This window comes from Metschnikowia bicuspidata (assembly GCF_001664035.1).
Source record: "Metschnikowia bicuspidata var. bicuspidata NRRL YB-4993 chromosome Unknown METBIscaffold_2, whole genome shotgun sequence".
Lineage (NCBI taxonomy): Eukaryota > Fungi > Ascomycota > Pichiomycetes > Serinales > Metschnikowiaceae > Metschnikowia > Metschnikowia bicuspidata.
The window spans coordinates 1,355,943-1,371,590 of record NW_017387732.1 but is presented as its reverse complement, the minus strand read 5'-3'; the positions used below and the strand labels follow the sequence as shown (position 1 = coordinate 1,371,590).

Sequence of the window (15,648 nt, the reverse complement as noted above, 5' to 3'; positions counted from 1 at the left end):
AGATTTCGAAATAGATTGACGCCAGAGAAGCGAACTTTTGTTTATTTAATTATGCACCACGAAGAATACGATTATTGAAATACAACGTAAACGCAACAAAAGTAATTTGTTAAATACTGTTCGAACTACCAGTTCATTACTTGCGATGCGAGCAGCACAAATGAGTGTTCATGTGCTACCTCGAATCATGGGACTTGCGAGTAAACATAATTAATCGTGAGTAAATTCTTTCAACCGGACAAGTCTGGTTTTAAAGGGTTTGGCATATAACGACAGACCTGTTCTCAATTTTGATGCCTCATAATGAAGGTGCACAGGTCTTTATGAAAACGTTCATTGTAGAAACAAGCTAGGTTTTCACTTCACCAATTCCAAGCGATGAATGTCTACGACGTCATCATAGATCCTACTGTGATCTCTGACTGTCTAGCATGTAACTTTGTTAGTTCCAATGAAAGACATTTGCTAGTTGGAAAAGCCACGACTCTCGAAATTTACGAGGTGTTAAAAATTAAACGGCCCTCTCCAGGAAAGGGCATTGACTACAGACTTAAACTTCTCGATTCCTTCAAACTCCAGGGACTTATAACCAAGTTGAAGCCAATCAGAACGGTGGAAAGCCCTCAATTGGATTATGTACTCGTGTCCACAAAAAGTGCTAAGGTGTCTTGTATCAGGTGGGATATGTTCAAACACTCGATCGCAACTGTATCCTTGCACTTTTACGAGCATACTTTGCAAAATTCTATGTACGAGAAGCTTTACGAGACAGAACTACTTGTGGGTTCCTCCGCGAGACCAATGTTCTGCTTGCGCCGGAATAATCTACTCGTCTTTCTTCCTTTCACTTCGATCGACGACGAAGATGACGATGTTGACGAAGAGGAATCTAACAACCTGGAGACGAACATGGGGGCAATAGGTAAAGAACCTAGTCCTCCTAATGATGTGATACCGGAAGGTCATTCGTCTGGGCCCCTGGATGACAATTCTGCTCGCCTCAAAAGTCCAGATCTGGGAGATCGTACACTTTTAAGTGAAGACCTGCACCCGAACTCCACCGGTGGATCTAATTTAGACCTCTTTGAAACAAGCATAATTCTTGATGCTGCATCGTTGGATCCCACAGTCGGGGAAATTATTGATTTGCAATTTCTTCACAATTACAGAGAGCCGACTGTGGCAGTTCTCTCGCAAGTGACTAAAACTTGGGCAGGGTTATTACCCCAGAAGAAAGACAATGTTGTTTATTCAGTCTGGTCTTTAGATATTGCTTCGGCTTCTGCCACAACGGTATTCAAAATTGAGAATCTACCATTCGATGTACATCGGATTGTGCCACTTATGTCCCCACTCAATGGATCTTTGTTAGTGGGATGCAATGAAATTATGCACATTGACAGTGGTGGAATTCTGCGTCGAGTGGCGCTAAATCTGTATGTGTCTGACATAACGCACTCCATGAAAGACTTCGTGGATGAAACACTGAGAGAGTTACGGCTAGAAGACTGCTCTATATCCATGATTCCCAATGATTGTAGAGTTTTGATGGTTTTGAAAACCGGAGAAATGCACACGATCAATTTCGAGGTTGATGGAAAAACCATAAAAGGCCTCACTATAGAAACCTTGGATTCTTCTCTTTTTGAAAATATAGAAATGGAAAATCCGGGCCCTGTTATCAGCCTTGATACAAATTTGCTCTTTTTTGCGGGAAAAAGTTCTGATTCAGCACTTGTTGAGATCGTATACTCTGAAAGCACTGAAAACCATAATAATGTCGATATGGAAGAACAAAAGAGTGAACTAGACTGTGGACCAGACGATGATGACGATAATCTTTACGGCGATGATGATAAGATTGATCACATCGGTGATCGCAAACGGACAATCAAATTTGTCAAACATGATGTCATGCGAAACAACGGACCGATATCCTCATTCACAATGGGTAAGTACTCCTCTGACAAGTTTGTTGCAAATCTTCCAAACCCTTCATACAATGAAGTTTCTATCGTTGCTGCAGGGGGGGTAGGAAAATCAGCTCATCTCAATTTGATGACCCCCACCGTACAGCCTATCATCAAATCGTCTCTTCGTTTTTCCCAGATCCACAGGCTTTGGATTATCAGTAACAAGTACCTTATTACGTCGGATGACTCCAACCAAAAGTCGGAAATATTTGACATTAATCAGTCATATGCACGGATTCCATCAAAACACTTCATCAATACAGAGTTGACTATCGCAATGCACGAGCTTAATGATGGAAAATTTATACTTCAAGTGACCCCTAAGCAAATTTTATTATTTGACGACAAATTGAAAAAAATTGTCAGTTTGGATGAGCAATTAAAAGAGTTTGGCGATGCTAATATCATCAACAGCGTTTTCAGCGATGAATTTCTCATGATCTTCTTTTCTACTGGTGAAGTAATCATCTACAGCATCAACACCTACAATAAGGTTTTCACGAAGATCGAGCTTCCCAAATTATTGTCGGAAACCATCATTACCACAGGTTACATTACGAATTCCAGACTTTTAAACGTAGTCCTGAAAGATGTTGGTGTGCTCATAAACCGCGGTCAAAAAAGAAAGCGTAATGTGGAGCCTTTCTCGGGTTCCCAGCTAAACCCCACTGCTGCGCTGAAGATCAAAACATTTGTTCTTGTAACGGGTGATAACAGAGTTGTTGTTTTTGGAAGATTTCACAATGAGAAATGCTTTCAACTCAACTCAGTTGATAAATTCACTAACTGTTTATCACTAGGCTTCTTTGATATCAACGGTAGTGAGCCAGATCCGTTCATTAAACAGGTTATCCTTAATGATCTCGGTGATGACTTTTCCAAAGATGAATACCTAACGATTCTAACTGTTGGTGGCGAGATTTATACTTACAAGATGTACTTCGATGGCGAGAATTACAATTTCGTGAAGGAAATCAGTCTACCCATTACTGGTGCACCTCAAAATGCTTATCCGTTCGGTACTTCTCTCGAGAGAAGAATGATATATTTCTCGAATGTGAGCGGCCTTACCTGTGTTATGGTGACAGGAGTGGTTCCATACTTTATCACTCGCTCAAGTCACAGTCTTGTAAGAATTCATAAATTCTCCAAGATTCCGATAATCTCGTTTGTTCCATACTCTGATGATAAGATCAAAAATGGATTGATCTATCTTGACACGAAGAAAAATGCCCGTATCGTTGAACTTCCGACCGAGTTTAATTATGAAAATAACTGGCCTATTCGAAGAATTCACATTGGTGAAACTATAAAATCCGTGGCATACCATGAAAGTTCTCATACATTTGTCGTTTCCACATTCAAAGACATTGCATACAATTGCTTAGATGAGGATGGAAATCCAATCATAGGTACAAATCCAGAAAAGCCGCTGGCATATTCATACAAGGGACATATACATTTATTATCACCAATCTCGTGGACTTCAATTGACTCATTTCCATTAGAGGATAACGAGGTAGGACTACATGTCAAATCTATGGCTCTTGATATTGGCAGTGAGAGCAAAAGGTTCAAACGCAAGAAGGAATTGATTTTAATTGGGACTGGAAAATACAGGATGGAAGATTTGGCCTCTAACGGTTCATTCCGCCTACTTGAAATCATTGATATTATTCCCGAACCAGGGAAGCCAGAAACAAATCACAAATTTAAAGAAATTACACAAGAGGACACAAGAGGAGCCGTCACTGCAATTTGTGATGTAAGCGGTAGGTTTTTGATAGCTCAGGGGCAAAAGATCATCGTTCGTGACATTAAAGATACGACCGCTGTGTCCGTGGCATTCATGGATTTATCTGTCTTCGTTTCAGAAGCAAAGAGTTTTGGAAACATGGTACTTTTTGGAGATACTCTAAAAAGCGTAACGCTCGCAGGATTTGATGCTGAACCTTTCCGTATGATCTTGTTAGGAAAGGACTTGCATGTTAATGATATAAGTTGCGCCGATTTCATATACAAGGATGAGGAGATCTTCATCTTGGTTGCAGATAACGATAAAATGCTCCATGTTCTACAATATAATCCGGAAGATCCTGCAAGTGCTAATGGACAGAGATTGCTACGCAAGTCTACTTTTAACACGAATTTTTCTACAACTTGTATGAAATCTTTACCGAAACATGAGCAAATCACCGAATGGGTCGAACCAAACAGGATATCCTTTCAAACAATTGCCTCAACTGCCGAGGGTGCCATGTTCGTCGTATTTCCTGTGAACGATGTCACTTACAGAAGAATGTTCATCCTTCAACAACAAATAACGGAGAAGGAATATCATCATTGTGGATTGAATCCAAGACTGAATCGTCAAGGGGCGTTTGAAGCCGACCCAGATCATACCTTACGGCCAATACTTGACTGCGAGATTTTGAGACGTTACGCTAAATTGAACCGGGATCGGATGCGTAGTTTGGGACAAAAGATCTCCGTCAAGAATGTATCTGCAGAAATTTGGACGGACTTGATTGAGTTTGAAAATGCTTTAAACAATTTATAAATCTTGGGCATCTAATAAATTAATGTATAGTTTCAAACTTGAACAAAGTGCATGTGGAGTGTGTAGTGAAGAGCGGCGCTCTTCTTCGTCCGTGAACAATCGTTCCGAACATGCATTTTAAACAAGCTCTTATTGTCCACGCTTCTGACTTGACTTTTGAACCTTGCATTTGATAATCAATCGTAAAGGTTGGGTTCTTGCCGTTCGACACTCGATTTTAGGATCATGAGACGCCGGTCCATTAAAAAGACTGTGTCTTTCCAGACACAGGTTCCAGGCACCACCGATGGACAAATTCCCGAACCTGGAGTCCTCGAAGGCAGTGTATCGATTTTTGCTGTTCCAATTCATCTTTTACTTTTACTTCATTCCTTATTCTCTTCCGGACTCACTGAGAATCCGACTCAGATGATGGCTAAAGGTCTCGTGAATCTTGTTGGGATGCAAATTTTATATGGTTTCTGGATTGTTTACTTCGAGAAACCCTCAATCAAATCGAAAAATAAAGCTACATCGAAAGGCAGTGCAGGTAGCAATATAGTCCTTGTGCTTTCATGTATCGCTATTTCTGTTCTCTTGGCGAATATCACATTCGTCGCTTTGATCTTGCTCGGGGCACCAATGCATGGCTTTTTGAAAGAAACATATCTATTGGCTTGCCATGCATCTGTCATAGTTGTGCATCCTATTCTCATACTGTTTAGGCTAGATCTCAACCAATTAGGTTTGATCTTCAAGAACGAACAAGTATTCCGCAGGATATTCCGCAATCAGACTCTTTCTGCTTCTTTTGTTGCAATTTTGGGAGCTTGGATTGGCGTAATACCAATACCTTTAGATTGGGACAGGCCATGGCAACAATGGCCAATTACTATTTTGAGTGGTGTCTATGTTGGGAGTTTCGCTGGCTCCCTTACATCCGTATTTCTATAACCTTTGAATGCACCCTCTTTATTCGGAAATGTGTAGAACTCTAATATTTGAGGTTTTGATTCATTAAATATCTTTTTTTGAATTCAGCTTCATAAAGCTACAGCAAAATATACTTTAGCACTTCTAGAATATTAATACACATCGGCTAGTTCGATCTAAAACATCTATTTATGTGAACTTCATGATTACTGCAGCGTGCGCATTCTCGTTGTCAATTCGCATCTTCTCGCTGGGCACCCAAGCCATTATGACAGGGTTTCCCAATCTCCCGCTGACTAGAGGCGAAACCGACGATGATGCTTCCATTCACCTTTATAGCCAGGTAGGTCCAACTAAGCCCTTACTGAAATCAAAGTATGACCATCAGATATTGAGTATCTTGAGCAACTCGCATTCGAAGGTAAACAAACATGCGAAGACTAGAAATGTGAAAGAACTCAACAAAACTTTCAGTGATTTCATCTACAATTCACATCAACTGTCTGACTCTGAAAGCGAAGAAACTGTGTTTGAATCTCAATCCATTGTAGGTCATGAAATCGAAAAGCTGAAGGGAGAAAATGACATTCCTACTTCGCGTCACTTACCTTTTCGGAGTCTTATAATACCCAAATGGATCTCGACACTTGCTGGCTTTATTTTGGGAGGTATCATCATCATCCTTGTTCTTCTGTGGGGTAAGAACACTGCGATTGTCAACTCGCCTTCAGATTTATCGAGTGTAACTTCTCGTTTGCTGAAAGTGGAAGATAATGTTCAAGTGTTGCATAATTTGACTACTGCGCTAGATAGTCAAGTTGATCTCATCGAAGTCAAACAGACAAATTTCATCACAGCCTTGAAGAATGATTTGGACCAAATCGAGAATTCACTATTCGAATGCGAGAAAAGCGTATCAGTAGGACAGAAACAATACCAAGCCCTTTTGACTGAAATCGTGGAGTTTAGAAGTACACTTAATGGTCTTCAGGTACTTGAAGAATCACCAATAGATTTGAAAGAGCGACTCTCGGCAATTTCCGAAAACCTAGCTACACTTACGAACACCAGCAACAGCCTCCAAGAAGTTAAAACTGCAATTACCCACGATCTTTTACTGAAATTGCCAGAGCATGTCCCAGTGTACATCAAGAACCACAAGATACACTACATTCCAGAATTTCACAATTTTTTGCATGCCTTTGTTGAGAAGTATAGCACCAATTCATCACAGGATTGGAAATCTTTCGTGGAAGGGCATGGGCAGGACTTTGAGAACTACTTACAGACTTTGGTCAAAAAGTCACATATTGAGCTTATTGCAAAATCTGAAATTGAAAAAATGCTCAATCTGAGATTGAACATGCTCGATGATAAGCTCACTTCGCTATACACTGATGTGTCCCGGAGGATTGATTTGGGTCTAAATATCTCGAAAGTGGATGTTGCCGACGCCGGAAACAGAATTGTACTTGAAAATTTGTTAGATATTGTTGGAAAGGGCTCCATCAAAGTTAACTATGCTGACTATAATCTCGGATCTAGAATTCTTGGATTCCTTACAACTACAGGCAAAGACTCAAGTCGCCATAAATCATTTGCTAGAACCGCTTTTCTTGGGTGGTACGACTATTTCAGTTCTCATGGGCTACGTTCGCCAAAGAATGCAAAACACAACGCCAACAATGTTTTAATTGACGGTGGTGATTATTGGCAGTGCGAAGCTAAATGGTGCTCCATTGGCATACGTTTACCAAGTCCTATCATACTTACTGATTTCATTTTGACAAATCCTTCAATGGGCAGGCCGAAAGATTTGGAGTTACCCACGTCAATCTCCATATATATTAAACCAAGAAGCAAGGCTCAAGCGTCACAACTAGAGAAACTTGTTGGTTACAGCGGTGAATCAAATGTTAACAAGTACTTGGCAAAATACTATAAAGTTGTTGACATCAAGATGGACGATGAGCTGCTGGTCGAACATGTCAAATTTCCTCTGAGCTTAATACAAATGAAAGTTTCTGTTAGAGACATATTCGTGAAACTTGAATCCAGCCGTGGACACACAGGGGTCTACAATATCAAAGCTTATGGACTCACGGAACTCAACGCTCATCGCTACAGTCAAGAATTTGAGTCACTAGTTGACAAATTACAGTACAACACAGGTAGTACCAAGGAGAACAGCGAAGAAGGTTACACATTAGAAGATGATGAGTATCTTTGAAGATTTTCAAATTAAGCCTATGCCACTATATATGTAATCCTAATACCTGAGTACCAAATTTACTCCTCGTCATCATCATCTTCTTCACCACCTTCGAGGAATTTGCCCTTTACATCTTTCCACAATTTGCCTCTGTTGTGGTTTTCATACCATTTGGTGACACCAACATCAAGAAAAGCTTGGAAGGCAAAAGCACCAGCAAAAATCGTGCTGACATAAACTGAATTTCTTTTGATCAATGCGGACAACTTTTTCCGTTAGTAAAGAATAAAACATCCTGTGAATTGTCCTCAGGTGAATCACGACAAATTCCCTTCATTTCCAATACCTTGATTCGAATTTCAAAACAATTTCAATCAAGCCACCGGATTCAAGGGCACAGCAGAATAGGTTCGAGTATGACTTGACGATGAACTCCACGCTCATTCATAAATGAACAAGACGTTTTTCTTTAGAAATAGTCGGGTCGAATCTTGCAGTACAAGATAATCCCTCAAAAATACAAGGAGTTCTCAAGCCATTCGGATTCAGAATTGATATTGAACAAGATTCATCCTGATTAGACTAGAAAGATGGCAGAATCACATACCATTTTGATGATTCAACGGTTCAGGAAAAAGAGTACCTGGTATTGGTGAGGACGTCTTGTATAATACAACTTTTTGATTGGATACATTCTCATGAAGAAGGATTGCATGTAAGAGTCGCGGCGACATTAGAAAGAAAAAAGTATTCTCCGCGAATGATTTCGAACAGACGATCTGGCGGTGTACGTGTACGCATGTAATTAGATATAGAAAGTTACAAACTGGTAGCTTCTAGCTTTTTGGTAGCATCTTCGACATTAGAAGGCGCAGCCTTGTTTCCTGGATAAAATGTTCCCTTATTTTTAACTTTTTTGGACTTCTTTTCTTTGGGGGCTTCAACAGGATATCCTTGTTTATCAGCATCCTGGAAGTCTTTGTCATTCTCGAATGCTTCGATTATAGGAGCCAAAAGCTCGTTGATTTTGTCAGTCACACCGGATTTCAAGTCCACGGGCGATAACTTTTCAGCGGCAAAATCAGATTTCAAATGCTTGAAGGAAGAATATTCGATAGGTCCTCCGTACTTCTCAGGCCTGTCGATAAAAAAGTTAAAAATGCCTTCTTTTCCAGATTTCAATTCCTGGATTGGCTGAACAATATTTTCAAGAAATGAAAGAAGTCCGTTTTCTTCAATGTTTCCTGGAGCGCAAAAAGCCGATGCGATCTTCTTCTTCACAACGTTCGGAGCATCGGTTACTCCAATCTTAGAATTTGGATCAGATGCACTCATTTTTGCTCCCTGGCCCAAGCCCGGTACCATAGGATTCATTAAGTGTGCTCTCTTTTTATAGCCAATGCCAGGCAAGTTCTCTTCGGCAAGAACAAAGATTTTTCTTTGGTCAACACCGCCGAATTGCACATCCACATCCAAATATTGTTCATCGAGAGCCTGCATCAAAGGGTAAATCAAGCCTGAAAGTAAAGGATTGTCATTCTGTTTGACAACATCCGCCCCTGCTCTTTTGGCATCATTCTGAGAAACCTTGCTGGATAACTTGAAAAGATCCATTGTGTATTCCGGGGTGAGCTGATATTCAGAGCCAACAATGAATTTCAATTTTTCGACTGGCACATTGATCGACTTCAAAATTGTCTTGACAACGTGTTCATAATACTTGGCGCGATATTGAACGACTTCCAAAGGTGCTTTCATACTGTCTAAGTAAGCATGCAAGTCTGCAATTAATACCTTCACTTCACAGCCCGCTTTCAAAAAGTGCGCCAACTTAATCATAGGGACAAAATACCCACAATGAGGTTTACCTGTGGGAGCAGTTCCCCAGTAGATTCTGACTGGTCTTTCGTTTTTCAGTAACACATCCTTCAAAATCTGTGGATTCAAAACTTCTTGAAGACCTTTTGTGATAAGGTCAAATTTTTCGTCCACATTCATTTTGCGCCAAGGTGTACTACGATGGGAAACGCTAGTGTTGGGTTTTATATTACAAAAATTTTCGGAATCTTCTCAGCCTAAACTTTTCGGAACTACACCCGTACATCTTCAGTTATTTCCACATGACTCATTAAATTATGTATGGCTCAACACGTACGCAGATTCTCTATTGTACACTTCCTCCGTTTCAAATAATTCTATATTGCCAAAATAATTGTCACACAGTTCATTATACTCAAAATATAACAAGCAAAGGCTGTCTATCCAGAAGGTAGTACAATACCCGCGCGCAGGCTTTCATTCCGTTCAATAAATATGCAATTAATATTGAACATTCTGTTTTATATGAAGCTTGATCCAGCCATGTATTGGGCAATTATGTCTAAAATTTAGGTGTATTATATGCTTATTATTTGAGGCAGTTAGAACATGTAGCGCAAAAAAAGAAGACGGTAAAAAAGTTTTCCCGCGTGAGGGCATTCAACTGCGAAACTTGCAGAGAGAAATTTGAATTACTACACAAAAGATGATCAGTGCTTAATCCCAATGAAATAGATTATTAATTCATGATTGTAATAATCGTCCGAAAGTCCAAGGATATATTTGTTTTTGAGATAATTTCATGCATTATCGCACTGGAAGTAGGGGTTCGTAGACTCTTCATTGAACTGCACGTTATCACGTGAAGCAGGTTCGCTCAGTGCCTCACTGCCTTATTGGTTCACCCATTCCAGCTTCTTAACCTGTTTCGTTCAAATGCAAGATCTTAAAAAATTTCTCGTAGAGCTCCCAAGTCTTAATGGCTATAGGGATGACAGAACTCTTAAACGAGCCGTGTTTCAAGCACTTTATTTTGCAGCTACAGAGGAAGGCAAACATTTGGATCTGCTCTTCAAGGCCATTGACCTTCAATTTAATTTTGACCCTTGGCGGATAAGTGACAACGATGAAAAGCCATTTTACGAATATGTCGTATCAGAGAATTACACTCATCCATCAAATCAAGTTTGTGGACGAACTCTACAATCCAATGAAAAAGTTTACAGATGCGCTGATTGTGGGTATGATGATACGTGTGTAATGTGCTCGTTCTGCTTCAAAAGAGAATTCCACGAGGGACACAATGTTTCTGTGTACTTGTCTCAAGCCAATGGAGGAATGTGCGACTGTGGAGATGATACTGCTTTCGTAAGACCACTTGACTGTGCATGTCTGTCGTCTGACGAGGCTCCTCAGATCTCGCCACAATTCAAATCAGCATTGCGGGCAACAATCGAGACTGTACTTGATTACGTATTGGACGTCACAAATTATTCCATCAATACATTGCCCTTCATTCATCAGAACATAAATGGGCAGGGTGAATTGGAACTTACTACGAAAGATATATCTAACGCTGGCTCGCTTTCTAAAGACATGTACGGAGTGGATGACGTGAACTCAGAAGACAAATGGTATTTGATTTTGTGGAACGACGAAAATCATGACTATCCTGAGGCGGAGACGGGAATTAGAGCGGCAACTGGAATGGATGATCGAAAAGCAAAATATACAGCTAATGAAATCAATCGAAAAGGAAGAGCTATTTTGAGAGAATCTAAAGATTATACCGATCTTCTCGAAAGCCAGAATTTGGCTCAAGCTGACGGTCTAGTCGCGACAATTTCAAGCGCTAGAGATTTTATTAGAGAGTCCATCATCTTTCAGATTTTTAATTGGCTTGAAGAGATCATTTCTTTCGAAGGAAACACCGGCTTCAGAGAAGCTTCAAAGCACATTTTGGCCCAGGTTCTTCTAGAACCCGGGTTTGAGTTCTCAAAGCCAATGACATTTGAATTCTTAAAGAGTGTTTCTTCTGATCTCGAAGGACCTTGTTCAATGAACGGGATTCCTCTTGAGGGTGATTTTTTAAACCCATTTAATGTGTCCATTGATTGTGAAGCAAAGCTTGAATCACTATCAGACTCGGTAAAAAGAATCATAATTCCAAACGATGGCTCTGGGATAGTGAAGTCAAGAATTTTGTATCTTCTAGCATTTGAAGTCCGTTTTGTGTCTGTCATAAGAAAAAGATTTACAAACTCCATCATTCCTGTTCTTTTCATTGACCCATCGATCAAAGAATCTTTTTGCGACCAATACGTTAACGCATATCCGATGTTAATGTCCATCTTGGCTTTCTCGGATCGGGAAGAGGAACTCGCTTCTGCTAGTGAGATTTCTGTTCAACTCTTCACCTGTCCTCGAACAAATAAATGGATTTTTAAGTCTGGGAATCTTCTGAAGCTTCTATATCCATTGTGTCAGTTGATTGAAGACGAGTCGTCACTGAAAAACACGGATGGATTTCCGAATCTAGTTGATATTGTTTTCGACATAAGAAGTAAGAGAGAAAAGTCAGCTATTCATAACACCATAAAAACTTGCATTGAAAACGTCACCCGAGTCGTCACAAAAAATGATGAAGTCAACCAATTGAATTACTTTCTAGCTCGCGAAACATTACCATTGTTCTTGACTTTCCTCAGGCTTTTTCAAGGTCTCTCCCCTGTGGTGCGGAAATATGGTGATCATGTGGAAAGAGAGTCAATCACTGAATTTTACTCTTTCATTCTGAAAGCTGTCCCTGTTTCAAGTATAGTATATCACGCGACAAGAGTGGTTGACTTGAACTTAGTCTCAGCGAAGAAAGCCACTGTACCAATATTCAGATATTTGGAATCTCGGACGTCTCTTTCGGGTACTTCTTCGTTTAGAGTCAGTAGGGACCCAGTATCCCCCTTCAATCCCCTCAATTCATTTATATCCTTTGTGTTACAAGAAACTGGTGTTGATGCTATTCAAGAATTTTTGTGTGACTCAAAGAATGATTTCAATTCGATTTCTGACTTCTCACTTCGAAATATTGTTCTTGTCAGTCAAGTGAAAATTGGCCTTTGGATAAGAAATGGAATAAGTGTGGCGAGACAGGTCTGCTATTTATTGGATTCTCTGGCAGATGTGAATTACTCGCGTGATGTGCATCTAAATCAAATTGCAGCCATAGTGGACCAACCTGAAGAAACCATGATGCATTTCATCGATAGATGGGAATTAGCCGAGTGGTTTCTTGGAAAGGTTGAGTTTGACCAAACTGTATATGAGCAAAAATTCAGCTTCATATGTGAGAAGCTTACTCTGTTTTTGTACAAGTTACTTGTTGATCGTCTGAACCTTGACAGACTGGTGACAGATGTACCAAAAGATGATTTCATTTCAAAGTCAATATGCTATGCGCTTTGCGAAGAGCCTCAATCATATTCTAAATTGAAGAAGCTGTTGCCTCTTTATATCTCAAAGAGTGAAAATTTTGATCGCATTTTGAGAGAATGTGCTGATTATCAGCCCCCTGTGGGCTTATATGACGTTGGGCTTTATCGCTTGAGATCTTCGCTCTACCAAACATTGGATCCGATGGGACAAGTTGATGGAGAAAATTCGCAGTCTATCTTTGAAGCATTGTTTGCTAATGCTTCAAAGCACAACAATTGTGAGAGCAAAGAGACAATTCTTGTGCCTCAAATTTCTTCCAGCTCTAGCAATTTTGTCAATATCAAAATTGGGGCAATTTTCAGGACTAAAACTTTTGCCAAATTAATGTACAAATTACTCCAGCTCGCAATAAGTACTGGCGATGAAGAGTATCTACCTCATCTTCTTCATTTGCTTCATGCGATAATTTTGGACTGTGAACAAATCTTTGGTGCTGATCATCTTGAAAAAAACCTTGTGGCTATTCCTATTTGCAACCTCTTACTAACAATTGCTGAGTCAACAATGTCTAAACCAGTGACTCAAAAAGCTGACTTTTTACTCAAACAATTTGTTTGCAGGAATGGGAACGTAATGGAATCACTAGTTGACTGCTTTGGGGAAGCGCACATTGATTCATACCGACTCCGGGAGGAAAACTTATCGGATACGAAGAGACAGAAATCCACGAAGCTTGCTCAAAATCGCAAAGCAAAAATCATGAAGAAATTTGCAAAGCAAAGAGAAAAATTCTTGAAAGGAAATGATATGTTCAAAGACGAGGAAACACAAGTACACATGGGCTCTCAGGTACCCATTCTTCGAAATTGTGTATATTGTGGAGAAGCTGAAAGTATTGAAAAGCCTTTCGGGATTCCAAGTGTGACAAGCGCAGCATCAATATTCTGGGGGGTCTCGCTGCAAGACCCAGAGCTCGTCGACCTCGCATTTTCTGACTATTCCAAGACTTTGTCATTGGAGGAAAATGGTGTTTACTCGAAAGGATTTCCAAAAAATCTCAGAAGCACTTCTGATGTAAGTTCTTCGTGCGGCCACGGCATACATATTGACTGCCAAAATAGGACTCGCATACTGGACACATTTCTTATTCCTTGCTCGTTGTGTCATAATTTTTACGATGATGTTATTCCCAGTTATCTTCATTATCCTGACTTTTTTGATCCTTCCATCTTAACTGGGAAACCTCTTGTTTCAGATTCTGAAACACTTGTCCGAAGCTTCAACGAACACCGCAATAGACAAATTTTGCATTCAGTTGTTCTGAGTGGTTATTTTGAAAACGATGGCAGCTTTCGTGGTGAGCTTACTACAGTTCTTTGTTCAGCCTTCAAAATTTCAGACCAGAAAACCTCATTAACATTCGAGGATAAAAATATTGACGCACTAGAAAGAATTGAAACTCTCATTGCGAACACTATCAAAGCCAATGAAATCTCGATGAGAGTTGATGAGGATGATGTGCAACAATTATTCATGAAAGAGACTCCAGCTTCATTAGAAAGTTTAATACGGTCGTTGATTCAATCGCGTGTTGTTTTGTTCGAAACACAGAAGTCATTCGTCAGAGAGATATATAAACGTGATAAATCACGTGACACCGTTGCAAAAGATCATGACAATGGTATCTTCAAGGAAGTTGTGTCATTACTATTTTCATCAAACGAATCTTTGCAAACCATTATTCGCTACGGATTCGCAAAGTTGATCGCACAGACCTCCATCACGCTTTGTGCTGAATTTGATACTTTCTTGCTGCGTGCTCAACTCGTATCAGACTGTGCATTGCATACCGAATTAATTGACTCTGCAGCCTCATATTGTGATAACTTTCTCGGTTCTCTTAATATTGATTTCTCCTCAAAAAGCTCCTCCTATTTCGGAAATTTCTTTCTCGCATTGGAAAGATGTGTTTTGCCCTTTTTAAGGCAATGCGCCATATTGGTGGACATTCTTCTTTCCAAAAAATCTGTTGAGTCTAATTACATATCGAATGCCAGGCTCAAAGCTCTAAATGAATTTTGTGAGCCGCAAAATTACAGATACTCTTCAAGCCCACTTTGTTTGTTGTTAAAACTTCCCAAACTTGTTGACATTTTGAGTATATCACGGCTTGACAATGATTTGCATTTCGAGTCCAAGATATTACAGACCCATATCAAAAATTGGAAAGGCTTCGCAACGAATTCTTTGAGAACTCTTGAATACCCTAATGTTCCCAGACTCATCAACTTGCCAAATGACTTCAATACCACAATCACTGATCCCCGACACATTTTGCCGTCCGATATGATTTGCCTACTTTGTGGAAAAAAAGTTTTGTCGTGGCTCAAATCTAGTCATCATAGGGAGTGTTCTCCGTTAAGTTTGTTGTTCTGCCCCGAGGAAAACTCAATCACCACAGTTTTGAAATTGGGACATGAACCCTTTGAAATAAAAATTCCTGGGCCCTACATGACTGCTCACGGAGAGGTCAAAGAACCAAGTCTGAAGGAAAGAGCCACGCTTAATCGCTTGCGTTATTCGAACCTCAATAAAATTTGGATCAATCAGGAATTGTTTGGTTTTGCGACTAGAACCATGTATGGAGAGAGATTAAGACCTTTGGAGGACCTACAAGCGGAAACCCTTGAAGAAGAAAGCTTTGAAGATTTTGAATTCTGGGAATGAACTAATTTTATTTA

General features: G+C 39.9%; 6 protein-coding genes across 6 annotated transcripts; 4 read left to right on the top strand and 2 right to left on the bottom strand.

The window, feature by feature from the left end:
* Positions 1-353: 353 nt before the first annotated feature.
* On the top strand, positions 354-4,542 carry METBIDRAFT_31169 (cleavage/polyadenylation factor CFT1). Its single transcript, XM_018855787.1, has one exon. It carries the CDS (start codon positions 379-381, stop codon positions 4,531-4,533), a length of 4,155 nt encoding a protein of 1,384 aa, XP_018712732.1. The 5' UTR covers positions 354-378; the 3' UTR covers positions 4,534-4,542.
* Positions 4,543-4,611: 69 nt separating this feature from the next.
* METBIDRAFT_31168 (mannose-ethanolamine phosphotransferase) lies at positions 4,612-5,621 on the top strand. The gene has a single exon (XM_018855786.1). It carries the CDS (start codon positions 4,759-4,761, stop codon positions 5,464-5,466), a length of 708 nt encoding a protein of 235 aa, XP_018712731.1. The 5' UTR covers positions 4,612-4,758; the 3' UTR covers positions 5,467-5,621.
* Positions 5,622-5,713: 92 nt separating this feature from the next.
* Positions 5,714-7,675, top strand: METBIDRAFT_40496 (uncharacterized protein; the record flags this gene model as incomplete). The annotated part of the gene is made up of 1 exon (XM_018857281.1): positions 5,714-7,675. One exon carries the CDS (start codon positions 5,714-5,716, stop codon positions 7,673-7,675), a length of 1,962 nt encoding a protein of 653 aa, XP_018712730.1.
* A 59-nt stretch (positions 7,676-7,734) lies between these two features.
* QCR9 (ubiquinol--cytochrome-c reductase subunit 9) lies at positions 7,735-7,923 on the bottom strand (the record flags this gene model as incomplete). Its single annotated transcript, XM_018857104.1, has 1 exon — positions 7,735-7,923. A coding segment is annotated over one exon (189 nt), but the record flags the coding sequence as incomplete, so codon positions are not given.
* Positions 7,924-8,384: 461 nt separating this feature from the next.
* On the bottom strand, positions 8,385-9,694 carry TYS1 (tyrosine--tRNA ligase). Its single transcript, XM_018855785.1, has one exon. The coding sequence runs from the start codon at positions 9,653-9,655 to the stop codon at positions 8,477-8,479; it is 1,179 nt and encodes a 392-aa protein (XP_018712728.1). The 5' UTR covers positions 9,656-9,694; the 3' UTR covers positions 8,385-8,476.
* A 696-nt stretch (positions 9,695-10,390) lies between these two features.
* Positions 10,391-15,642, top strand: UBR1 (E3 ubiquitin-protein ligase). Its single transcript, XM_018854553.1, has one exon. It carries the CDS (start codon positions 10,412-10,414, stop codon positions 15,632-15,634), a length of 5,223 nt encoding a protein of 1,740 aa, XP_018712727.1. The 5' UTR covers positions 10,391-10,411; the 3' UTR covers positions 15,635-15,642.
* Positions 15,643-15,648: the final 6 nt, after the last annotated feature.

Bases quoted from the DNA above. Each gene is read 5' to 3' on its own strand.
- METBIDRAFT_31168 (XM_018855786.1), top strand. From the start codon at position 4,759: ATGAGACGCCGGTCCATTAAAAAGACTGTGTCTTTCCAGACACAGGTT.
- TYS1 (XM_018855785.1), bottom strand. From the start codon at position 9,655: ATGAATGTGGACGAAAAATTTGACCTTATCACAAAAGGTCTTCAAGAA.
- METBIDRAFT_31169 (XM_018855787.1), top strand. From the start codon at position 379: ATGAATGTCTACGACGTCATCATAGATCCTACTGTGATCTCTGACTGT.
- UBR1 (XM_018854553.1), top strand. From the start codon at position 10,412: ATGCAAGATCTTAAAAAATTTCTCGTAGAGCTCCCAAGTCTTAATGGC.